This window comes from Pyrgilauda ruficollis, unplaced genomic scaffold (assembly GCF_017590135.1).
Source record: "Pyrgilauda ruficollis isolate IOZ18807 unplaced genomic scaffold, ASM1759013v1 scaffold6, whole genome shotgun sequence".
In the NCBI taxonomy this organism is placed as follows: Eukaryota; Metazoa; Chordata; class Aves; order Passeriformes; family Passeridae; genus Pyrgilauda; species Pyrgilauda ruficollis.
In genome coordinates this window covers 9851448-9877062 of record NW_024527710.1, presented here as the reverse complement: position 1 = coordinate 9877062, position 25615 = coordinate 9851448, and the positions used below count along the sequence as shown (strand labels likewise).

At 45.2% G+C, this 25615-nt stretch overlaps 1 protein-coding gene and 3 non-coding genes across 4 annotated transcripts; 1 reads left to right on the top strand and 3 right to left on the bottom strand.

Annotated features, from left to right (window-relative positions):
* Positions 1-213: 213 nt before the first annotated feature.
* On the top strand, positions 214-17024 carry KIF2C (kinesin family member 2C). Its single transcript, XM_041483185.1, has 21 exons — positions 214-384; positions 492-586; positions 1899-2000; positions 2220-2268; positions 4886-5005; positions 5854-5970; positions 6373-6473; positions 6727-6822; positions 7690-7744; positions 7831-7993; positions 8269-8359; positions 9947-10010; positions 11117-11208; positions 11451-11593; positions 12996-13200; positions 13644-13754; positions 14258-14325; positions 15532-15634; positions 15712-15828; positions 16190-16316; positions 16506-17024. The coding sequence occupies exons 1-21, from the start codon at positions 321-323 to the stop codon at positions 16580-16582; spliced, it is 2160 nt and encodes a 719-aa protein (XP_041339119.1). The 5' UTR covers positions 214-320; the 3' UTR covers positions 16583-17024.
* Positions 17025-19477: 2453 nt separating this feature from the next.
* LOC121362262 lies at positions 19478-19592 on the bottom strand. Its single transcript, XR_005956482.1, has one exon. It is a non-coding gene; the product is annotated as a U5 spliceosomal RNA (small nuclear RNA).
* A 429-nt stretch (positions 19593-20021) lies between these two features.
* LOC121362265 lies at positions 20022-20136 on the bottom strand. Its single transcript, XR_005956485.1, has one exon. It is a non-coding gene; the product is annotated as a U5 spliceosomal RNA (small nuclear RNA).
* Positions 20137-21013: 877 nt separating this feature from the next.
* On the bottom strand, positions 21014-21128 carry LOC121362255. Its single transcript, XR_005956475.1, has one exon. It is a non-coding gene; the product is annotated as a U5 spliceosomal RNA (small nuclear RNA).
* Positions 21129-25615: the final 4487 nt, after the last annotated feature.

The window sequence follows — 25615 nt, the reverse complement described above, 5'->3', positions numbered from 1 at the left end:
GGTGTATACAGCCGCACCTCGATATTCCGCTGGCCCCGAGCTTGTCCTGCCCGGCCGCGGCTGGAGCATCCCGCGGCCGCTCCCGGGAGCGGTGCCTCCGCCCGCCCCAGCCTCCTTTCCCCGGGAGCGGCAGCACTGCCCGCTCCCCAAGACTACATCTCCCAAGAGCTACGCTCCGCCGCGTGGCCTGCCGGGAGATGTAGTCCCGGGGCGGCTCCCGGCAGGCCGCGCGGCACGCCGGCGCGCGGGGTTTAAACCGGCGGCGGTTGCTGTGCGGGTGTCGCGCTGCTGGGGCGGGACGCGGTGCCTGTCCCCGAGCCATGGACTCCCGCCTCTACCGCAACGTCTATCCCGGCGTCGTTATTAACATCCAGCGGAGCAGTGGTGAGGAGCGGGGAATGGGGCGTCTGTAGGGTCCCGGCCTCCGCCGCCCGAGGGAGTCCGGGCGGCGTGGGGCAGCCAGGTTTGTGCTTAATGCTGGCTTTTTCCAGGTTTAATCCATAAGGCAACGGTGAAGGTGGTGAACGCGGAGCACTCCTGCGTGACCGTGGAGTGGTCTGAGAGCGGCGCTACTAAGGGCAAGGAGGTGAGTGCGGGCTGCTGGCGGCCCCTTCGTGCCCCGGGCGGCCCGAGGCCCGTGAGGCGCGGCCCAGCCTGCCCAGCGCTGCTGCTGCAGCTCGCCCCGGGCTCGCCTTGTTTGAGACGCAGTGAAAGCAGTGCTCTCGATGTGCCAAGGTAAAGTGACGGAGCTGCAGTGTCGGAGCTGCACCCTTTGCCTTTCAGAGGGATCAAGGAGGTGTTGGGCCTCTCGCACTGTCGACTATCCTAATGCTGAATGTCCTAAGATTCCAGTTTTCCAGCTGTTTGTTGGCTTTCCACGTCTTACACTATGGCCTTCAGGCTTTTCTTAAAATCTGTTATTAATAAGGTGCCATGTTAACAGGGCTGGGTTTGCTTTCCTGGATTTCTGCACCAATATGAAATAAATACAGTATGGGATGGGAGAGAGAGGAATCTGGGGCATTTGAAGGTTATATGGCTGAAATCCTGACACTTAAACAAGTCTGGTGCTCAGAAAATGTACTTGTCCTTCTGGTGTCTCTAGAAATGTGTCGACTCTGGATTTCAGTGAAAATCTTAAAAGTTGCTATTGGCTGGTTGTTAGGAACCAAATCTTGCCCTGTGTATGTGCCTGCTGCATTCAAATATAAAAAATATACAGATTCAGTTATAATTATTGGCTAAATTGTATTTATGTGTTAAGGTGTTAAATCTTTAGGAAGACACTTCAAAATCCAACAACGTTCTTATGTGTATACGCTGTGCGTGTGATGAGGTGAAGGCAGAATTGATTTCACATGGGGGTCAGTCAGGAATAGCTGGTCCCAGCTGAAATTGTTTGCAGTATCAAGCGAAGATGCAGGTGAATTAAGTTATGGATTAAATGCTGAATCCTTCATTTCCCAGCGTCTAAGCAGCTCTTTGACGTTTATTTCGGTAAGCACAATCACACTGTAAACACTTAATGCTCTCCTAGCACAGAAGTTACAGAGCTGCTGAGATTTACTAAGATTAGCAGTGGGAGATTAGAGCAGGGGATGCCAACTGGGCTTTGCCCTTCTCTGCAGAAGAGCTCTATGGCACCTGCAGAGCTGTGTGGTGTTTGGCAGATGAGGGTAAATGGCTTAACGAGCACGTTTTGTCTGGTGTATTTGGATGTACCAGATTGTTCAAATGGAATAGGAACTACTGTTTGCTCTTCCAAGCAATTTTAATGTAACATTTGGCAGGTCAAGTTTGTTTGCCTTCACTGAAAGTCCAGATTAGAAAAAAACCAGTCCCTATGTGGAAGCAGCAGTATTCTTCTACCATGTAAAATCCTGCCTTTGCTCTTGCAGGTTGATATTAATGATGTAATTGCAATAAATCCTGAATTATTAGAACTGCCTCCTGCTGATGTGAAAGAGAATGTTCCCTTGCAAGACAATGTAACTATACAGGTAAGTGCTTGAAAGTAGCTTAGTTTTTTCTAAGGTGCTAATGCATAGCTCTTGTTCTATATAACACTCTCATCTTAAAGTTTGGGATCTCTAACTCGTCTTTTCTGTCTCATAGTTAGGCTTTGGTCAGAAATTCTTATTGTATTGATGTTGCCCTGAAGAGCAGTGCTTGGTGTTTGCTGTTTACTGCAATTGCTTACAGCTTTCCTTGTTTTTCAGAAACAGAAGCGTAGAACAACCCTTTCAAAAATTCCTGCTCCACGGGAAGGTGAGAAAAAGTTGGTTTTTTTTTCCTCTGCTATACCCTTGTGGAACTGTGCTGGTCTTTCCCTGGAGGCATAATATTGTACTTTAGTGCATCGTAAGGCTGCTCGTTTGGGCAGTGCTAACAAATGTCTCATACCAATGTTTTGGACTCCTGAGGGCAGGGACTCTCCTGACAGGTTGCTGTCCTGCTCCTGTGAGCTGGGGTTTATTGATGTGTTCTCTTCTTCTGCAGTATTGCTGTAGTTACTCCCTGCTCTAAATGTCACTAGGCAGTTGCTGTTGTAGTGAGTTTTAAAGTTCTGTATGGAGCTTTGCAAGTGCCACAAAACAGCAGAAACTAAGTGGCAATAATTAAGATTAAAAGTGTCAGAATGAGAGTAGAAAGGACAAGAAAGAAATAGTGGTGACAAATGTATGTCTCCCCATCAAGCAGTCTCCCTAGACAATAAGTAGAGCTTTATGCTTGGAGACTTTTCAGAGCAGGCAGCCAAAGTGCCAGCTGGTGTGCCCAGCTCCCTGATTGCATGTCAGTACAATGTGTTGAGCAAAGCCAGAAGGGTAGATAGAGATGTCAGTGTGGGATTGCTAAGAAATTGTTCTTCCTGAGGTGGAAATGCCTATTTTCTACCTTCTCTTAGCTTTATTAGCTGACTCTTTAGGCTTTTTGAATTGCAAATGGCAGCATTATGAGTCTATTTGTAATACACTGTATGATGCTGAGGTTGAATGATTGCTGATTTAATGATTCTCTTAAAGTGCATAGTTAGCCAAAACTTGTGCTTCTCCATTTAACTGGGCTGTAAACAAAACATCTGGGCATGTTTGGCCTCTTCTGTTGCATGCAATGTGAGACAGGGAAGCTGGTCCCAGAAGACAACAGTACAAAATTCTCTGGCATCAGAGAGGCAGGAGTTGTCCAAGAATCCTAATGTGTAAGAATTTGTTCTGTACTGGAGTATTGTGATCTTTCTCAAATTCAGAGAACTCTGTAAATTTTGTGAACTGACAAGCAAAATGATGTGGTAAAGTCATGACTGTCTGTACATAGGTCTGTTAATAGAACTGGATAGCCAGCTGGAAAACACAAAGTGTGTTAATCCAGTCACTGGTTGATGGAAACATGTCCTTGCAGAGGTCACAGCTTTCCTGAAGTATAGAATCTAATTGCATAACTAAAATATCTGTTGCCTGTGCTAGAGGCACAGTCTTGTCCCTGCTCAGAGCTTAGAGCAGCAGTGTTTTCAGTACTCATCAAATAATTTTTATTGTTAAAACTAGCTAAAGCCCAGGAGTGTCAGAGTATCTGTCCTGCTGCAAACTCTGCACTGCACCATGTAGAGAGCTAACATTGGCTTCACTCGTGTTCTTAGACTAAACAAATTAAAGAAGATCAGCAGGTGTCTTTCTCCATCTTATTCAGGAAAGGAGAGAAGCAGAAGCAGTGCTTTCAGAATTAAGGAATAGATATTGTCTCAGTCCCAGGAATCAACAGGAATTTTTGAGGATGCTGAATATCCTAACATACAAGAATCACTTGAATCAAACCCATTTAGATGGAGTGAATCCTCCAGTTAATCTGCCTGTCCAGAAGCACCAACATTTATACAAACAGTGCTGTTGAGTGTGAGACGAGATCAGGTCTGGGCATGTGGGACAAGAGAAAATGGAATAAAATGCCCTGAGTATGAAACTGATGTTTTTTGTTTCTAAAATTGCAGCAGTCACATCTAATGTCTCTGCACATGAGCAGGAGAGTCAAGGTAAAGAGTTAACAGGAACAATGAATTTTGCATATGGTTCTAAGCATTTGATTCAGAATTGAAAAGAACCCTTGGTCGCCAACTCATCTGGTGTCCTTTGAAATAATGGTGATTCATTCTGGATCAATTCTAGTAATTGCTGGTCATGAGAGGTGAAGGGAGTTCTAGCTTACATATCACACTCTTTTTCATATCAGATTTGCTTTTCTTAAAAACAAATCTCTTGAGGTAAACATTCCAATCCTTCTCCTAGGAAGCTTTGTAAAGGACTTGATCTCAGTGAAAGAAATACCTTGGCATGTGAAAATGGAGACTGCCTACAAAGGGACCTTTTTCAAAGATTTGCTGTTGTGGTTATACAGGGTCTTTTAGCTGAATGTAGTGCCACAGAACTCCCAGCCTACTGTGCACCACACACAGCCTGTGTGTGGGTGCCCTCGTGGTGGGTGGGCACAGTGCTGCCCATGGCCACTTGCCAGGCTGCTGTACTCATGTCATCATCAAAGAGTTAATTCAGGCAGCCCTGCAAGCGTGAAGCTTCAGAGGATGTAGTGGTTCTGACTTGAAACTTCTCCTTCCTAGGTATTAAGTGTTAGGGTGCTGGAACTGCAATATCCTTATGTGAATCCTTAGTGGGATCTGAAAGAAATTCACTGGAATTGCAAATCTGGAATGAACTGTTTGCCTTTCATTGGTGGTGGGTTTATTGACCACTTTTCACCCACGTGCATTGCTTTGTCCTGCACTTTGCTAATGGGAAAGATTCTTTTAACCACACCTTCTTCTCCACTGCTCTGTACTTTGTGAAGAACTGATTAATTGCAAGTGTCTGAGTGTCCCCGATTCCTGTTTCCAAAGCTGTGCGTGGCCGTTCCAGGATGTCTGCTATCACAGAGCCCCAGTGCGGCTTCCAGGAAGATGAGATGGCAGTAGATCCCTCCACTTCTTTGCAAACCAGAAAACATTTGGCAGTTGCTGGTAAGTGGAGAAACATTCCAGTGAATTCTTGATGTGAAACAATTTTCACTTTGAGTGCATTTAATTATTCAAACTGCAAATCCCAGAGGGAGAGCAACCTGAACTTTTTCATTGATAAAATGAGAGACCTAGAGGTCTGCCCCTATGCAATATCCAGGGCTCCTGCCTGAAGTATTTTCCAAAGGAGTTTGTGCATAATGAGAGAGCTGTGGTTGGGCAAATTGGGTGGATGTGCTGTCTGCTTAATGGCATAAAATGATATTCATGGTGCTAGAGTGGGAAGAGAGTTTTCCAAAGGAGTTTGTGCATAATAATGTACTTTCTTAGCCAGAGAGCTGTGGTTGGGCAAATTGGATGGATGTGCTGTCTGCTTAGTGGCATAAAATGATATTCATGGTGCTAGAGTGGGAAGAGAAGTGCCTAAACACTGCTGACAGCACACCCTAGAACCATACTGGTAGTAGTTTTACCTGTACTGGCTGAGTAAAGCAAGAACTTGAGCCTCCTTGAATTACAAAATTGTAGTTATTTTACTGGGCTACCCTAAGAATAGCTGAGGGCATGCCTTGCATGTTAAGTTCTACAAAAACACTGAAATAAGAGGCTTGATACTAACTTCTTGTCTAGTTGGTTTGGCATTCCTTTGCAGCATTGCACAGAAGTTGGTGATTGGCAAAGGATTTAAAAGTTTACTTGCACACTTACCACAGGTTTTAGATAGTTCACTCTCCTGCTGCAGGAGTTGAGAAATGCCTGTGCTCTATGAGGCTTTACAAATTACAAAATTATTCTTGATCTTTGCAATCTAATTATTTGTTTTGGTCTAGCTTCTTTGCTTCTTTCTGCAGCCGGCCGAGCCAGGCCTAGTGGGCTGGGTTGTGTTCCAGAAGCCTCACTGACAAGTGTAAATGGAAATACAGAGAATCAACTGCCTGCTGCTAGAACGAACTGTTCAGTGAGCCCAGGTACCAGGGAGCAGTGGGTAAAGACTGACTCATCAGTCAGCAGTGAATCACTGTGATTGCTGCTTTGTGTACTCAGAGACTAACGCTTTGAAAAGGTGACTTTGGCAGCAAGACAGAATATCTCGATCACTTTTTATTACAGATGTGTAATTCTGTTATAGTGGTATTGCCTCAGAAATGCTGCCTTTGCTTTAGGGTGGTAGTGTGACTTCTGAGGTAGTTTCTGTGAGAGTTAGATCTGGTTTGGGAAGGAAGTGCTGCAAAATTAATGGCCATCCTTCAAAGATGATTGTTTCCTGTATGAGCTAGTCTGTCAGCAACCTAGAAAAGTTGAAATATTTGTCTTATGCTTAAAACCTAGTATGAAATTTTAACCCAGGGAACTGTTTTCATTTTATCTAGTTCGAAGAAGATCTAACATTGTGAAAGAGATGGAGAAAATGAGAACCAAGAGAGAAGAAAAGAGAGCTCAAATTAGTGAAATCAGGATAAAACGAGCACAGGTGGAGTACTCTACAATACACCTGTAAGGGAAAATTCTATAGGACCCTGTACTACCCTGTAGTTGAAACCAAAACATATTTTTGACAGGCTTTGTTCTTAGAAAGCTCTACTTTAGGATGGATTGATTCTGGTTTCAAGTTGTGAATCTTGTAAAATACTTTGAATTGCATACAGCTGCTTGTTTAATAGTCTCTGTGGCCTTTTTCTGCTGTAACAGATCAATTGCATTCACATCCATGGTTTTCCATGCAGGAGTTTGACAGCACCTGTCCGAACTGGGAGTTTGCACGTATGATCAAGGCATTCAGAGCAACTTTAAACTGCCAGCCAATATCTATAGATGATCCAGTAAGTAAATACTGAGGCTACTAGCTGCAGCCTGTAGGCTTCTCTATTTTGTACTGGAAATGTTGGCATCAAGCAGTTGGTGCATCACTGCACCTTGGAAATCCTCTGAGCATATTGTGAGCTTGAGGAAGTTGGGGGTAAGATCGCTTGCCTTCCCTATTTAGGGCTAAGCTGTCTTCTTTTACTTTGTCACTAGTGAAGAGTCTGTGGTTCAACAATTATCATGCAATGATGTGTGACCATGGGTTGCACAGCCATTGTTGTAGGAATAGGTACAATTTTAAATGGTCTGTTGACCTATTACAGAACATGCTTATCGATTTTCTAATATGTCAAAAAGTGGAGGAGCAAGAGTAGAGGTTGAAAACTGGAGCACCCTGGCTTGGTCAGTACCCTCATCCATTAAAAAACTCTGTGTACCTATTGCTGTGTGAAAGGAGAAGAGTTTGTTACCTTTGCCTTCTGTCTCACCCAATGGCATATGCACTTCCCAATTAATCTGATGTGTAGCTGTGCTGCTCAAATAGCTCAACTTGCTGCATCAGTAAGAACTCCAGGTTACCAAAAATCTCTGGGGTAAATGAAGATATAAATTTGCTGAATAATTATTTGACCATAGCTGCAGTATTGTTATAATGATTTTTGCTGGAAAGCATTTTACCTCACATGCTGGTGAATGCTGCATAAAGGTAAATTATTTGTAGTGTTGCTTTTGCACTGAATGCACTTTAAGACTGACATTCCTGCATCAGTGGGTCAGCTCAGAAGCAACTGATCAGCATAAAGAAAAATGGATGGGAGGGAGCTCTGTAATAAAGAGTGAGTGTAACTGGGAAATAATTACTTATTTTCTTTCTTTTCTTTTAGATAGAAGAGCACAGGATTTGTGTCTGTGTGAGAAAGCGCCCTCTCAATAAGCAAGGTAAGTGTACTGACCTTAAGCTCTGTCTTAAGTCTGACTTTGTTCAAACGGTTTTTGTTAAAACTGAGGGTCTTTTCTGTCAACAGAACTTCAAAAAAAGGAATGTGATGTGGTTACTGTTCCGAGCAAGTGTGTCCTGATGGTGCATGAGCCAAAGCAGAAAGTGGACCTAACAAAATACCTTGAAACCCAAACATTTAGATTTGACTTTTCATTTGATGAAACTTCTTCGAATGAAATGGTATACAGGTAATGCTTGCTGCTTACTGGAAATGACTTTCAGATAAAAGCAAGGAGCTGTGGCCAGACGGCATCTAAGCTTAAGAAACTAACTTGAAATAAGTATTAGAATCCTTTTTGGAGGAAGCTGAAGGACTGAAAAGTCTGAGGCTTATTTTTGGCATAGCCTTGCTGATTGCCTAAGGATTTGCTTTTTTTTTTTAGTTCCTTTTCTTGTTAAAACTGATGATGATGCAGTGTATGAAATATCTGCTGTAACTATTTTTTATCTTTCGAATATTCAGATTCACTGCTAGACCTCTTGTAGAGACCATCTTTGAGGGCGGGAAGGCAACCTGCTTTGCATATGGCCAGACAGGCAGTGGCAAGACACATGTAAGTTTTTCTCCAAGGTCTCAAGTTTTCTAGCTTTGATAAAGTATTTCAGATGCTTGCGCATAAGTAGAATTGTGTAAGAATTTTGGATCTTGGTTTTATTGTCTTAAAGCTGATACTTCATAAGATGTCAACTCTTTTTTGGTAGCTTTATGTTCTAGTGGGTTTCCTTTGAGGTTTTGTGGAAAATTGTACTGGCTTTTCAAAAGATTTAGAAAAAATCTATTTAGAAAAAATAAGAAATATATATATATTTTTCTTTTTAGAAAAAAGAAAATCTGGCTTTTCAAAGATGTAGTATGTATTGATATGTCAGTTTAGTCATGGCTATTCCTTGCCTGAAATGCCTGTTGCTGTTTAACTCCTGTCTGTATAGAGACATAAGCTAGTCTCTCCTGTGCTTTGAGCTTGCAGGCATTCCAAAGAATTCAGCAATTATATAAAAATAAGCCTCATGATGCACATAAATATTTAAGTGATCTGGTATTGTTTGTGAAGTGGGTGAGTTGATTTGCTTTCTAACCACTCCTTCCAGTCCAACAGTTGCAGCTTTAAGAGTTGTGAAAATTCTTTTGTCTCAAAAGAGAAAGCTTGCTCTAAACTTTCAACAGCTGTGTTGTCTTTAACTTTCTTCTTCTGGGAACTACAGGGAAGAATCATCACAGCATGATAGGGGAGTCAAATGTGCTGTCCTGCTCTGCAAGAAGCATTTACCTCAAACCATAGTGATCTGCACTGGACTGGGCTAATGCACTGCTTGGAGTAATCAGTCATTGCTGTTGCTCAGTGTTAGAGGCAGGTTTTAGGCTAGGACCTCCTATCTTTAGTGTTATGTAGTGAGCTGTAGATATTTTCCAGCAATCCAGACAAAAAGTTGGAGCTTTATACAAGTTTGAACACAGGCTGCCTTCATTGCACTGGAAAGGGCAGAGAAACCTGCTTACCTGAGCCTCATTACAGGAATGCAGCTGTGATGCACTAAAACCATAGGTGAAGTTACTTTCCCTTCCCAGTCCTAGGACAAAACTAGTGCAGGGACATCAGCTGTACCTTGAGACTGGAGTGTTCACATTAAACTCTGGTAGATTGAGAAGTCATGGGATTGAGCTGTTTTTTACATAACAGTGGTAGAGCAAGTCACTAGGATAGCACTAATTGAATTTTTTTTTTTGTGATTAAAGCTTTAATCACAAAAGGAGTCAAAGGAGTTAAAGGTATTGTCTGCTCTAAATTTGTATTTTCATGTTACTTTTGCAAGTAGTTGCAAAAATGTTATTTGACCTAGATCCTAACAAATGAAGCTTTCTCTTCTGACTAGAGGCTGTCTGGTTGCACTGTCAAAGCAGTTTCCTTGGAGGAACAACTGCTTTGACTGCACCCAGAGCCTTACAGGCGCACTGCTTTGTGTAGGCCAGATCTTCTTTTTGAACTGATAGGGAAGCTGCAAACTAATTTGGCACTGCATTCCAGTAATCTTGCTGGCATTGGGGCTTATCTATGGTAACTTCCTAGTCTGTTTTTGGGACTAAGATCAGGTAGGCTGACTTGTTGGTGCTGTGCCTGACCTGTGGCCTCTTCTCTTCACAGACTATGGGCGGAGACTTCTCTGTGAGAGGCCAGAATGCCTCAAAGGGCATATATGCTTTTGCCTGTAAGTTGAGTCTTCTATACAAACAAAAATCAGATTAATTCTTCTTTTTCTTAACTAGAGAAGATCTGTTTTTTATGGTTATTTTAAACATGTCCAGTAGAAGATACATAAAGTATTTGTGTTTTCAATAAGAGCTGCTGTTTGCAGGAGGTATGATTATTTTTTCATTTGTTTCACAAAATATTTTTCCTCTAGCCTGTAAGTGTCTACATCCACACTGAACTCACCAAAAGATACTTGTTTCTGATACATTTTCTAATCAGGCATTTGCTGGGCAGAATCATTTAACTTTGATTCTTCTGCTTTGCTTTTACCTCAGACATATCTGAGTACAACGCAACTCTACCCATTTGTGATATAAAACTTGTTAGGCAAAAGGATGTATGTACTGTGTTTCTTTCCATAAGCCTTAAATGCAAAAAAACCTAGCATGTCCAAAATTATTTCAGAAAACAGATGCTTAGAAGCCCCTCTTTGATATAATGTCTGGAAAGTACCACAAAACCTGACCTTTACCTTGCCTTTAGAAAAACACAGTGTGAACTTAGTCAGCAGCAAGGCAGCTGATCCAGGAACAACTGTTGGCTAATCTCTGAAAAATAGTTATGACTGGCCCTGAAGGAGTCTTTGCTTTTCAGCTCAGCTTCAAAATCTGGAGCCTAATTGTGAAAAGCTGCACTGGATCCAGCCACAGGGTGAACTAAGCTGGTATATTGTCTCCAAACTTCAGCAATGCAGATGTTCAGGGATGCATGTTTTCTAGACTTTCTGCAAGATGTACTTGAAACACAAGCACGTGACTTTTTCAGGCCTGTCCAAAACAATAGAGGATCCCAGTGCTCCCTCAGAGCAGTAAGGATTGTTGTCTGTGGGTGGCATTAGCAGTTGATACTGCTGTATTTCCCTGTTTTCAGTCCCTGGGTGTAAGGATGCTGCTCAATCTGTTCTCCAGATGGTAGCACAGCACTAATTGTTAGCATTTGTTTGGATGACTGTCACTCAGTGCTAGACACTGTGTTATAGCTGTGCAGTGTTTGAAGGTAGATAAAGTAGCAACTAGAATGTGTTTTAAACCAGTTAACTAAACTTCTGTCTTTCCTCACTAGCACAAGATGTCTTCCTCCTCCTAAACCAGCCCAGGTACAGGAATCAGAATCTGGAAGTTTATGTGACTTTCTTTGAAATATACAATGGAAAAGTAAGACCTTTTTTATTTTTAAATCTTGGCCTGATTTCTTTGGTTGAATATTTCATAAGTAGCTGAGTCAAACTGAATGCTTTCTATAGTTCTCTGTATTCTGTTTATATTGGTGTGTTTTGAATTGGATTTGAAGTCTATGTTAAAGATGCTATTTCTATATGGCTATATACAAAGACAGGGAAAAATACTTACAAGGAGTCCTTGTTCAGATTTGCCTCAATCTTTTTGCCTAAATATAGGTGTTTGACCTCTTGAATAAGAAGGCCAAACTTCGAGTCCTGGAGGATGGCAAGCAACAGGTCCAGGTTGTTGGTCTCCAAGAAAAACGAGTTGGCTGTGCTGAGGATGTCATCAAAATGATCTCGATGGGCAGTGCCTGCAGGTTTGTTGTTTTAAAACCTATAAAAGAGGAGTCATGTCCTGTTGCATTTCCATGTTTAGAAAAGCACATATATGCCTGTAGTTGGGGCCTTGAGATTTAAACAGAAGCTTGTTATTCCCAGTAAAGGCACTGAGCAGCACCTCTGCATGAATAGCAGGAAGTGATTACACAACAAAGGAGGAGAAGGGGGGGTTCAGCCTGCCTTCCATGGGAAGTGTCAGAGCTCCTCGTTCACATATCCTCATGGAACTCCAGTAAGAGAAACCATTCACACCAGGAGATGGCTGCCTTGATGCTTTCTAATATCAGCTAGTCTACAGGAATTCTACAGGAATACAAGTAGCTCCCTGTGGGCTTGTAAGATCAAGGAACAGCAGCTGGTATGAACTGTAATTGCAAAAATGGTTTGGCTTAACTGCAGGCCAGATTAGCTATTCCAGTAACAACAAAAATACTGCATGTTGTTCAGGAATCTTGTCTAAAGAGTCCTTGAAAGCAGGTGCCAAGGGACAGCTGTAGGCTTGGCATATCATCCTGGCTGGAAAGGCTGTGGTAAGGGCAGCTTTGCCATCACACTGGTATCTTTAATTGGGAGCTAAAATCTCTATTACCAAGTGTTATCTGCTTCAGTAAGTTGCCACTGCTGTGGAAATGTTTGTAGGCAGATGAGAATTTCTTGGCTTCTGTACTACACTGTGTGGGCAAATATGCACATCCTAAAAGCTTATTCAGCATTCTGTGCAGCCTTTTTTGGCTAGCAATTTAGTAATGAACTGTTTTTATATTTCAGGCTACTCCCTCCTTTTTCCCCAGTAGCAGGGATGAGGGTGGAACAGTGAACCTGCCAGTGTTCTCAGGGAATAAAATGATAAAGAAGGTCACAGGGAGATTTAAATTAAGAGATGTCACTGTGCCTTGCAGTGATGGGGCAGGTGCAGCTGCACAGCAGAGGTGAAGTGCCAAGCCAGCTTGGCTGGAGAAAGGGATTTGCCATGATTGTAATGTGCTAGCACAGCTAATGCTGTTTAGTGGGGAGCTTGGCTGAGCTTACTGTATAATGGCAGATGCATTAGGAAAATGACATGTGGTGTGCTGGAGGTGTGACTTCCAGCTCAAGTGCATGTGAGGCTTTAGCACTCAGAAAGGCATTCCAATGTAGGCTGGCTGAGTTGAGCCAGGCAGCTTAAATAGCCTTACATTTCTATAACCAGGGTGCAGGTTTGTATTTTTCACAAGTAGTTCTGTGCTCTTATATAAGAAGCAATGCTGTAATTCACACAGAGTATTAATGTGTGGGATGAACCCTAGGAGGTAAATTGAATGGCTACACATCTTATCTAGTGCTATCAGGACTTGTTGTTTTGTTACACATTTCTAAGGCTTGTTTGCATTTCTGCTGTAGGACATCTGGGCAGACTTTTGCAAATGCCAACTCTTCACGGTCACACGCCTGCTTCCAAATCATACTGCGCCGAAGAGGACAAATGATTGGCAAATTTTCCTTGGTGGATCTGGCAGGAAATGAAAGGGGTGCAGACACATCTAATGCTGATCGGCAGACACGGATGGAAGGTGCTGAAATCAATAAGAGCTTGCTGGCTTTGAAGGTGAGCTACAGCTCCTGGACCAGAGTGATAATCCACATGTGGATTCTAACTCTGGGGTTATCTGTTCTGTTTCATTGCAGTACAAGGAAAAAACAAAAAAGTACTAGTTTAGGATGTGAACAACATAAAATAGAGGATACTTCCATTTAGAATGTTTCCAGGAAAGTAGTGCAGTCTTGTCAGGCCAGACACTGCTACAGCTATTTCAAGCTTCATTCAAGTTGACCTTTTTAAGGGGGGGTGTTTGTGACATATGATGGCTATACCTACTGTCCTGTGACAGTCAGATACCTGGAGTATATTTGAAAGACTATGAAGAAGTTGGAGCAATACATGTGACTATTTTTCAGCCTGTTGGGTTTACCAGCCATTGCTGGTTGATAGCTTGCAGAGCTGTTTGAAGAGATGCCAATACTGCATTCACAAGACCTGTCTTTTTGTAGGAGTGCATCCGAGCTTTAGGGCAGAACAAGTCTCATACCCCTTTTCGGGAAAGCAAGCTGACACAGGTGCTAAGAGACTCTTTCATAGGAGCAAACTCAAGGACCTGCATGGTGAGTGTGCACATGTCAAACACAATGCTTAGGTTCTATAATTCAACCAAATAGCTGCATGTTCCTTTACAGCAAGGGGGTTTTTAAGTCAGAAAGCTTTAGATCTTGTTAAACAAACAAAAAAACCCAGAAAACTAAATATTTTCCTCATGGAAACTTGCCCATGGTGAGTGAGATAACAAATTTGTGAGTTACGCCCAGCTCTTGTAGAAGCAGGGCTGTGGAATTCTTTCTAATACAGAGTATCTGCAAGAGAGCTTGGTGTGGTCTCAAAGGGCTTTGCTTTCTGTGGATGGTGAAGCACAGCAGGTGCACACAAAGAGAGTGGAAAGCTGGATACAGGGGTGCTGGCATGTCCCACAGAATCCATAAAGAAAAATGGACTTTGCTGTCTCAACTCCAGCCCTTTGTCCTCAAATATCCCAGCTGTGTGGTGAGATCTGTAGGGGCATTAATGAGCAAAAGTCAGATAGGAGTCACTAAGGTTTCTTTTGTGTTTGCAGATAGCTATGATTTCTCCAGGCATGAGTTCGTGCGAGTACACCTTAAACACACTGAGATATGCTGACAGGTAATGGCCTTTCTGACCTGGGGATTCTAATCTTGTTGTAAAAGGTGTTTTAGCTGCTTCTATTCTGACCTTTGGAGCCTCAAGTTCCCTTGTATTGTTTGTATTGGCAACCTGGAGGATGGTTGTTAAGAGCAAAGTACCTTAGAGCTGTCATATGAAACCAACCTGGGTGTTCTGTGTGACACATGACAGAGATGATGTAAAACTATGAGTAATGTCTCTTTTCCTCAAAGGAATCTCCTCTCATGTCTAGTCTCATGCTAGACTTCAGCCCTGGTTCTTGTAGGGAGTTTACCCTGTCCTGAATGGTTATCTCCATGCCTTTTACTTTTTGTAGTAATTTGTGACTCATCTGTAAGGGTGTGCTAAGAATGTGTGTCATGAATGAATGTTTTAGTTCACTCAAAGAATCACTGGCAAAGGTAGCAGCAAAAGTAGGTTCAAAATGAAATGAAAGACAGTTTGTTGGCAAGGTTCACTCTACTACTGACTAGGTGGTTAAAGCACACAGAGGAGAAAGCTGACTAAAATCAATCAACCTAAAATTAAGATCAACTTAAAATTATCTACCTGGAAGCCTGGGGTTAGAAAAAAAGGGTAAAGATGAAAAGGACTAAGGGAGACCCTCCACTTGAGTTACAAGGTTCATGTGACCCCCTCATCAAACATAGCCCTGGACTTGACCAATGGTTTAGGCCTAAAGATTTTAACTGCACTTAATCCATAGCCTAATTTAAATTATTTAGCATAAGATTCTATTGAATTTACTATAAACACAACACTCACAGGCCTTACTTACAAATACTTAACATACTTAAGAATCTAAGACCATAACCTTCATAGTATGTTTGCTATAGCATAGTACAGACCTAAGGTGTAAGACTAAGTATAAGGTGTATGTACCACCTGCTGTGAAAGGATTTGGGTTCCAGCTCAACTGATGTGAGTGTAACAGCCAGAGTGGCTCCTGGATACCCTGACAGGAAAGTTTTGTGAACACAAACATCTCCTGGCTTTCCTTCCCACAGTATGCAGTGGTTTCTGCCCACATAAGCCTGTTCTGGGGATGGTAACTGTGTAACTTTTAAAATGCAACTGATTGTTTCTTTCTGAGTGCTGATTGATTGATTGCAGCAGCTGCTTTGTGATGCTGTAGCCAAGAAACTGATGGATGATCAATTTGAGTGACAAATCTTCTTGTTGCAGAGTGAAAGAGCTCAGCCCTCATGATGGAGGTGGTGAAACTCAGTGTCAGATGGAGACTGAGGAGGCTGAGACCAGTACTGAAGGCTCAAGTCTTCAACTCAATGTATGTGTATGCAGTGGGCTAACCAGAACTCAAAGCTGGGAACAACTTGCTGTTCTTACCTGGGCTGTTTCTTGCAGTTCTCCAAGGATGAGGAGGAAGAACTCTCTCCACACATGTTCAACTATCGAGAGGTTATGACTCAGATTAGTGAATGGGAGGAGAAGGTTGTAGAACAGCTCAAAGAACTGAGACAGGTATGGGGAAGCAGCAGACCCAGCCCAGGCCACCTTCTACAAGTTGATAGCAGCTTGCTTTGTCTGGGCCAATAGCTGCTGGGGAGGCACCTATGCAAGATGCTGTACTACTGGTGTTACTTTTTCCTCACTGCCAACTTTTTCCTGTATTTTCTGGCCTAGCTTGTTAAACTGGGGCATTTCAGTGCTTTTTGCCAATTCCCTTTCCCTTCCAAATAGCAACCTCTACTTGCTGCTAATGAGCACTGATGGCTCCTGGTCTGTAGATGTTCAGCTATGTTGATTAGACTGCCAGATTTGAAGAAACTAATTGAATTTCTAGAAAGTCCATTTCTCATCACTGTTATCCTTGTAAATACAGAAAATGGCTACTGAACTTGACTGCCTCTTGGAAATCGCAGAGAAACCAGATTATGATCTTGAGACCTTTGTGAGCAGAGCTAAGTACTTCGTAGAGGACAGCTCAAGAAATTTCTTTAGTGTCAGAGGTATGTTAGAGCCTGTATCTGACTAGCACTGTTACTAATACTTTTCCAAAGATCTGAAAGTAACACCAGCATACCTGTGGGGGTTTGAGCACCCAGTCCTGCATAGCTGAGGTCTGCTGAGACTGACAGCTGTTCTGGAGAGTTCAGCTTCCTGATCAGTCACCCTGTTGCTCTTACCTTTTTTTACAGAAACACTGGATGCCCTGGGGACTGCCATGCAACTGGAGGAGCAAGCCAGCAAGCAGATTAGCTGGCAGAGGCCTTAATCATTATAGCAAAACCTGGTTCACAAGCAATCTTTCATGCAGTTGTCTTGTCTTGCATGTTTGTCAGTGGTTTGTATCACTCCTGTTTTAAATGTGGTAGGGTGTCTGCAGGTCACATGCCCAAGGGCAGTGAACCCAGCAGCCTTTTTCTTCATGGCCTGTATCAGGGTACTGAGCAAAGTGCTAAACTGCACCCACTGCAAGGCTTGGGTAGGGGGCCTGAGAGTCTGCAGTCTCTGCCTGAGATAGCTAGCCCTTTGCTGGTGACAGTGGTCTCCCCTAAGAGAACTAACTACTACATGTATAGTACCTTTTCCAGATGTGCTTGAAGCATTGCAAAACTGTTACAAGTTTTGCTTTTCTAGAAGGAAGGAAAATTGACTATGTGATTGTAAAAACCAGTATTTTAACAAGTTGAATAAATAAATGTTCTTGGATCTCACTATTTTATCTGTCCTATAAAAAATATTTCTTGCTGATTATGGTAAAGTTTAACAGCTCCTAAAGACTGGTTGTTGGTCGGGTGGCTGATTTCTTGGCTGAAGTTTCTTTTCAAAGTCTTTATACTTGTAATGTTTACATAAAAATCACTCAAAATCATTTTGCCTCTTAATTTTGAGATGCTGCTGGGATCCCCTATCAGGGGGAAGCTGGCTTATGTGTAGCTATCTGCTGCCATGGCCTTTGCCGTGCAGACCCTTTGGGAAAGAACAGGTTAGGGGAGGAACACTTGTAAGGCATGTGCTAGTGCCTGCTCCTTTTTACTTATTCAGCTCAGTTCAGCACTTGTCTTCAAAAGCATAACATAATTGTGTGAGCTCTAGGTTCAGCAACACAGGATGCAGCTATGCAAACATCAGATCACAAAGGGACCATCTACCATTACTCCCTCTTTTCTTAGAGCTACCTTCTCCCTCTGAAAGTCAAGGGTGTAATTTAAGTGACAAGGCCACCCCCAGCTCTGCACCTGCCATCTGTGGTCTGCATCCTTGCTGTGTGTCCGGAGGTGCCAACTACATTGGAGGTCAGTTATTCTGCCTGGATTCCATAAATTATGTGCGGTGTTTCAGTGCTGGCCTGGAAAAGACAGCAAAAGAGTTAGGGATCTTTGAGTCACGAGCACTTACGGAAGGGATGCTTCAATCCAGCTGTGATGCTCCTCTACATCTTGGGCACTTTGTGCTCACCAGTTTAGGTTCTGGAGCAGAGTGGGGCTGAGCACTGAGGGTTTCTGAACGGTGAAAGGTGACTTGGACCTGGGCTCTGCCTGCATCATATTGAGATGGCACAGCCAGAGTAGCAGGGCTGTTATGCCCTACTAAGCCTGGACAAAAGCAAGACACTCCTGTTCCACTTCAGGTGATAGTACTGTTGGATTACCCAGCCTTTCCCTGTGCAAGGAACAAAGTATTGCCCACTTCCTTCCCTTTGTGGCCCTAATATTGGTTATTTTCCCTATATCTGCCTTTGGAATTAGAGACCTGATCTGCAGGCTGTCAGCCCCTACCCTGGATGGGGGAAGAGCCACCCAATGGCCTGAGTCTGTGCCTCTTGGTGCAATTCTAATGGAAAATGCTCTGTTCCTGTCCTGCCCTAGTAGCACCAACAGACACCAGTCCCAAAATAAAAAAGAAATGGTCAGCTGTGCATGGTTTGACAATCATTTAAAACTGGGGCTTGCTGAGAACCAACTGTTTAATGATCAGTGGGAGCTTCCTGGCGTATATTAAAGTCTGGCAAGTTTCTTGTGTCACCATAAGAATGCCGGGACTCAAACATCACCCCCCTTACTTCTGAGAAGATGTCACTGGAAAACTCCTCAGGTCTGCCTTCCTACCCACCAAATATTTTCTGTCATCTGCTTTTGCAGAAAGTGTGTTCTAAGAGCACTATCTTGTGGACACTGCAGGAAATTCATACTGAATAAACCAATTTTAGTGCAAATAGCTGAATTTCATTGAGCATTATGCAGTCAATCATAGGCACTAGGTTTTCCACTGGGCAGCTGATGTTATAAAAGGGTGTTTCAGTGCTGGCTGTGGCTCCCAGCTGTGTGGAGCATACAGTGGCCATGAGCAATGCAGCACCCTTCAGCCCTGTGCAGGACAGGTGTTGCTTCCAGGCCTAGCCATCAAGGGTGACAATACACAAGGCCAGTGCAGATTTCACATCTTCCTATAAATAAATTATCAAGGCAGCTCCAGTGGCAGGAGCAGGGAGGGTCTGACCACTTCTACCTGCAGGCAGTGACTCTGCCTCATTCCCAAACACCCATCGCCAACCACCTCTGGGCTGGAGATGGCAGAGCTGGGATACTCAGAGAGAGGAGTGCCAGAGGTGAATGGATGCATCTTTCCTGAGAGGTCCTAGTCCTTTCCTACTGAAAGGATGCCACTTCTCTAAGGTTCTTTTTATGGTCCTGTAGATTCTGATCACCCAATGGCTTTTGTGGCAGCTGCCTGTTAAGCATACTCTCTCAAAAGGTGGCTGTGTGTATGTGGATCATTAGGAAGGAGAGAATGATGCTTTGAAACACTTCTAATATGTTAGAGGTGGAGTTATGCTGCTAGCATGAAAGGAGGATGGATGTAATTTTTCAGGAAACACTGTGGCTGCATATAATGATCTATGCACATGCCATAGCTTAGGCAGTCTGGGCTACAGTGGCCTGCACTGCTGAGCAGGGACAGGAAACACCCAGCGCTGGAACTGTTCACCATCCTCACCAGCAGCCCCCCGCACCTCTCTGGGTAGCATTAGTGCCGCAGGAAAGCCCGGCCTGGACCCGGGCAGCTCTTGCTGCGGCTCTCCTCGCCTCAGGGGACTGCCTCCTGCAGCAACCCTGGTCAATACAACTGGGGCATTTTTAACTCTATTATTAACCGAAATAAATGTAGCTCCACCGAAATGGAGCCTCAAAAAATTTCTCGACACTCGTGCCTGTTCCTCTCCACGGAAATCTTTAGTAAAAGGCGAAAGATTTATACGATCTGAAGAGAAACCAGAGTATAACCTTACGCTCTTCGCCGACATAGCCACCGTCCGCTCCACCCCCCCGAGGTGAGGGTGACACCAGCACGGCCGCGGGTCCCGGACCGGACCCGCACCCCCGCCCGGCCCGGCCCCGCGGGCCGCACCCCCGGGCAGCCCCCACAGCCCGGGAGGGGCAGCGGCCGCACGGCCGGACACCGGCGGGGCCGCGGAGCACCCTGGGCATGCAAATCAGCCCCGAAACGGGGCCGCCCGAATGAGTAGGAGGAGCCGGCGGCGCGGATGGGCGGGGTAGGTTGGTGTTTTGTGACATCCGTGCCGCAGCAGGTCCGTTATGCCCACAGGGATCCACTAGGGATCGCTTATATTCCCCATTGCCGCAATTAATTACCAACAACCCGCCCCAATGAACGCTCAGCATTCGCTCTTTCTTTAACCGTAAATGGTTGGCTCCACCGTGATGGAGCCGCAAAAACTTTCGTAAGACTCGTACGCGTTCCTCTCCATGGAAATCTTTAGTAAAAGGCGAAAGATTTATACGATCTGAAGAGAAACCGGAGGATAGCCATGCTGCACCCCGCACGTATGCCCACTCCCCGCTGTCGCCACAGAAGACAGGGCGACCTTCACTCAGTTCCTTTCGCTACTTCCCACTCCTTCCGCGGCCTCACCCGGCTCGGCAGCAGCCCCCCGCGGTACCACAGCCCGGCTGGCCCTTGCCCGGCCACGCCGGTTCCGAGCGGCGGCTTTCGGCGGGGCCGGCCCGGCGCTGCCCGCACTGCAGCCAGGGGATGCTGATCACACCAAGCGGAGGAGGCTTCCTGCCCTCCTGCCGGGACGGGGGGAACGAAGCGAGGAAGCTGGGGACAAAGCGAGCCGGGAGCGGATAAGGACCCCGCGGCGCCCGGGTCTGGTCGCATCGTCGCCACGGCAAGGAGACGCCGAGCAGAGGCAAAAAGTCGGTTCCGGAAAAGGCCACCATACGCCGCTGCCACGGATGGGAGCTAGACAGCGAGGGGGGCTGGAGGTAGGGGCCCCACGCAAGGTGCTGAGCTCCGAGCGGGCGCCAACACCACCCCTATGCTCCTGATAGGGCTGGAGCGCGCGGGACTGCCGGGCAGATCCCTGGCTCTGGCTCCTCCCGCAGTCCGAACCGCGGACACGCAGCTGCACGGCCCGGGCCGGGAGGAGGGGCTGCCCGAGCCCCGCCCCGCGCACGTTCTGACCCGACGAGCGAGCTGAGGCGGCGGGCCGGGCGGGGTACGGGCGGCGCGGAGGGAGGCGCGAGCGCAGGGCCGGTGCTGCCGAGAGCCGCACCAGAGTGGGTCGGGCTTTCGGCCCCAGAACACCGCGCACGTAACCCGACTTACTCCCACATTGTAAAGGGCAGCAACCCCTTCAGTTGTTGCAGTTTGTTCTGTTTTTTACCAGAGTAGGGGTAGCTCCACCGAAATGGAGCCTCAAAAAATTTCTCGACACTCGTGCCTGTTCCTCTCCACGGAAATCTTTAGTAAAAGGCGAAAGATTTATACGATCTGAAGAGAAACCAGAGTATGCTGTAAGCTGGCCCTCGGCAGGTACCCATTCACGGCTGTCCCTCCGAACATACAGCGACGCCGTTTGCCCCCAGGTTCGGCCCTCTGCTGCCTCGTCCCGTGCTCCCCGCAGCGGTCAGAGCTCAGCCTGGCACCGAACCACCGGTACCGGGGAGCGGCGGCCCGAAATTTACCGTTTCTGCGGCACCTCCGCGCGGTGCACCCTGGGTATGCAAATTATCCTGAATACTAATAAGGCGCTCAGCCCCGCCCAGCCCCATATCAGTCGCAGCCAGGCGGGATCGGGGCCCCAGGGACGCTCGGCGGAGATCGCCTGTGCCTGCCCTTCTCCCCCGGAACACTTGCCCAGCCACCCCACACCGCCCAGCGTGGGTAGACAGATCTTACCTTTGTCCTGGACCTCCGGGTGTGCTGAGCAGAGCACGCCCAGCATGGGCTCCATGAACAGACAGGGCACTTCTCCCGTCATATCCTGGGGGAAAAGAGAAGCGTGACAGGGACGGTCTTCACACAGTTCTCCAGACTGTTCTCTTCCAGGCAGTAGGGCTACCCAGTGCAGCCAGAATGCCAAGGAGACAGGCACAGCTCCTGCCTGAGCAGGGATGGACAGAGCTGGTAACACTGCCCGTTGTCCCAGCATGGCCCACTGCTCACCTGCATGACCCTGAGTGTCTGCAGAGCCCCGTGCTGGGCTTGGGGGGAGGTACACAACAGCACAGCTTCCAGCCTTGGGAATCTTGGCTCTGGTACTCGGGAGCTGTGGGGCCAATTGCTGTGGCCCAAAGAGTCCAGCAGAACCTGTGCATCTTTTTGACCGTCTGCTGAGTTGGAGGCGTTTAAGAACTTGGTCTGGGCTTGCACCCTTGTGCAGAGAAAGAGATGCCAACTTGTGTGCCTGGATCAGCCTGGATCAGCCGTCTCAGCTGTTTCACTGTCACTCTGAGAAAACCCAGTACTGCATCCCACTTGAAGTGTGGCTCAAACAGCTGGGACAAACTTTCTCCATCCTTGTCAGAAGCCACAGCTAAAATATAGTTAGCTAAATTCTCAGGTGGAGTAAGTGGCCAAGGAAGGCTCTTCTGCAGCCATTTACAGAAACAGAGTCTGGCACTGGCATACCAACAGACTTGCTACAGATCCCACTACTGAGCCTGCTTTGTCTCTCTTGGAGGAAGCTGTGACAGCATGTATCACCCCATGCCCTCTAAGAATGTCCTCTGAACTACAGAACGAACAGGTTTTGGCTTCCACTATCCAGGAGGAAAAACAGGAAAAAAAAATTTGTAATCCTTTTAAAAGATGCAAGCTACAAAACTCTCCTACCCCAGAGAGGAACTCTGGGAAAGTTTGCAGTAGGTGAAAGCTGCAGGTAAGGATGGAAACTGTTCTGTGGTTTTAACAGGAGGAATTGCAACCAGCAAGGCAGCAAAATTGCACCAAATTGACTGTGAAGAAACTGAGCTTGTTAAAAAATGAAAGGGATGAAATCCAACCGCTCAACAATAGCTGAGACTCTGAACTCCTTCCAGCCAGAGCAGCACTGCTGGATCTGCCATCAGCAGGCAGAGGGAAGGGAATGGCTCAGTGCAGCAAGCAGCCCCAGGGGCCAGAGGTCAGGAAGAACATCCTTGTCTGAATCAGGACAAAGCACAAATGGACATGCTGCGTACCACAGCTTTCACAAAGGAGCTCCTTATACTCCCTGCCAGTGTCTCCAGTGAGCAACAGCAGCTTTATAAACCCTCTTTTGTCCTCTTCTTTCAGGTGGTTCAGCCTCAGTATTTCCAGGGGAATCAAGACACCTCCGATCTCCAGAAATTCAGTAAGGTATCTGTGGCTGCAAGGCTTCCAGAATAAGGGGAACAAGGCCAGAAATGTCACTTGCCTTGGAGCCCATCTTCCTCTGCCAGCATGCCATGTCCTGGGAGCCATCACCCCCATCTCACTGCAGTGGGTAGAGGTCTGAACTAGATACTGTCTCTGCAGAAGAGCATGGACTGTCCTCTTATAGGCAGGCAGAGGCATTTCTCATCCAAATGTGAGAAAAACACTGATTCTAGGTTCCTGAGAGATGAGTTACATGGCTTTCCCTTCAGTTCCATCTTTTGATAACCATGTTGTTTTTTAGGCCTGCAGAATGTGGCTGGATGTGGATGTCTCTGTACAAAAGCTTATTCTTTAAACAAATTTTCAGTGGAGACCTTGCCATCCTCTCCATCTCACTACACACAGCACCTCCAGCTGTCCAAGGAAACAGATGCAGCATCCTGAGCCTCACTGTTGGTGAGCCAGAAACAATCTGGCTCTCTGGGAACTCCAGCTCTGGTTCTGCCTTGTTTTAATGAAGCCGTTCAGGATGCAACAGTTGTTTGAGCAACTTTGTGGGCACTATCCCATTCCTGCAAGAAAGCCATGATGGCTAATGGCTTTCTGCTCTTTGACAGATGTCATGATCTCTTATGCCTAGAGAAAAATGAGAAAGAAGTTTAAAAAGGTCTGTGAAGAAAGACTGTACAAATGAATTATCACTAGAATCACATTTTAAATCTCTGTCAAATAATATTAAAGCAATTAGTAACCATTTAATCTCATTTTCTCTTATTTCATAGATAGGAAAACTAGCAAAAGGAAAGTTCCTGATATGTCTGAAGCTGCACAATGAATCTGTGACAGACTTGAGATTATTTTCCTGGGCAGATGGTTCACCACAGGAGCTCTTTTCTCTGCTCTGCTAATAAAGTCATTTTGATGTTACCCATTACCCCAGCTCTGTTTCTCACTAGCCTCATGATATGAACACTGCGTCTCATATCTGACCTGCCAGGGAATAAATAGAGTGAAATGAGAGCAGAAATAGGTATGGATTTATGGGGAGTGACAGGGTCAAGGGGCTGTAAATGCCTGTTAGCACAGCAGCACAGCCCTCACTGACGTGCAGGAACGACAGTTGGACATCCACCCCAGGAACATGTGCCTGGCCTTGGCAGTGGGAAGCTGCTTTGGCACCTTTATCATGACAGGCATTTGCCTCCTTTTTTCCCTATCTAATTTTCCTGGCATGTTTTTAAACAAACTAAGAAAAGCTGAAATGAAAAGAGTTATAAGCAAGAAGACAGAAATTCCAGAAATATCCCTTGTCTGCAATGCCTTCTATTTCTTCACACAGTTGTTAAATAAAGAAATCTACATTTTTCCAAGTGTCTTTGGCACACTTTTGGCTCAGTATGATATCCCCTAGTGCAGCTTGACAAATGTGAAGGTGCACTTAGTAAGGGAGCTGGAATGTCAGGGACTAAGCCTTCCATTTGTGTGGCAATCCCACAGCTGTGCCTGCTGTTGGCTGGAGGACACTGGCCAGTCTCAAGGAGCCTTGCAGTTAAACACCAGGACCTGTGCCCACACACAGATGCAGGAAGAGGGATAAGGTCACAAACAGTGGCATTAACACAGGTGACTTGTCCTCCACCAAGCTGTATCAACGTGCCTAAGGATAAGAAAGGAATTCACACCTCGTCTAATGCACTTCTTGTACTTCCTACCTAACAAAAGCACCATTTTAGGTTTTATTTAAGTGTTGTTTATTGAGAAAAAGAGTTAAAATAACATAAATCTTTCTGTTTCAGAATAAGAAGTTTCTTTCAATGTAATACAAATCATCAAGATTACCAATTTCCTATTTACAAAGTTCTTAAGCCCTTTCTCCTAGAATCTGGAGAAAAATTTCAAATCAGGCTCAAAATATCCCCAAGATACCTGCTCAAAAGTTCTACTCCTGTTATCTGAACCAGACTGAAAACAACCACTAAGACGTGAACATGTATCTCAGTGCCTGAAAACAAACAAGTGAAGTCTTCAAAAAGCTGGCTAAGAAACAGAGCTTGAGAATTGGGATGAGATGAAATTTCATTTGGGAATTAACGGTCTGTGTTCTGTAAGGCATCTGTGTCCTTGGCAGGGCATTTTCAGGACCTCCTTTGCAGGGAAGCAGGTTTAAAATAAATCCATTTTCCCAAAATAGTTGTGATTGAAAATGTTATTAGCCATAACAAATGTTAGTGCTGACAGGAGAATGGCCTGTTAGGGGCCCCTGCTGAAACAGTCAAGTGAAAGTCATATTTCACATTATTGCAAGCATTTTCCTGTGATTTACAGAATATTTATGAAACATTACTTGCAAGGCATATGATTGATATTGAGAGAACAGCTCGTGTGTAGGGGGAATCTGTATTTCACAGAGACTGTTTGCATGAAATTTACAGTCCCATAAAGTGCTCTTCTGTCCTCAACAGAGATCTAGTTAAAAGAACTTTACAGTCTGAAACATCCCAAAATTGATTGTAAATTAACGTTTCTGTATTTATGTTTAAGATGCTGGTGGTGTAATGCTGCAGTAAGCCCCCCCACTACTCAGAAATACTAGCACCAGCCTCTGGACGTGAGGATTTTAGTGATACAAAGGCCTTGCCTGTGAATCAATGGAAAAAAA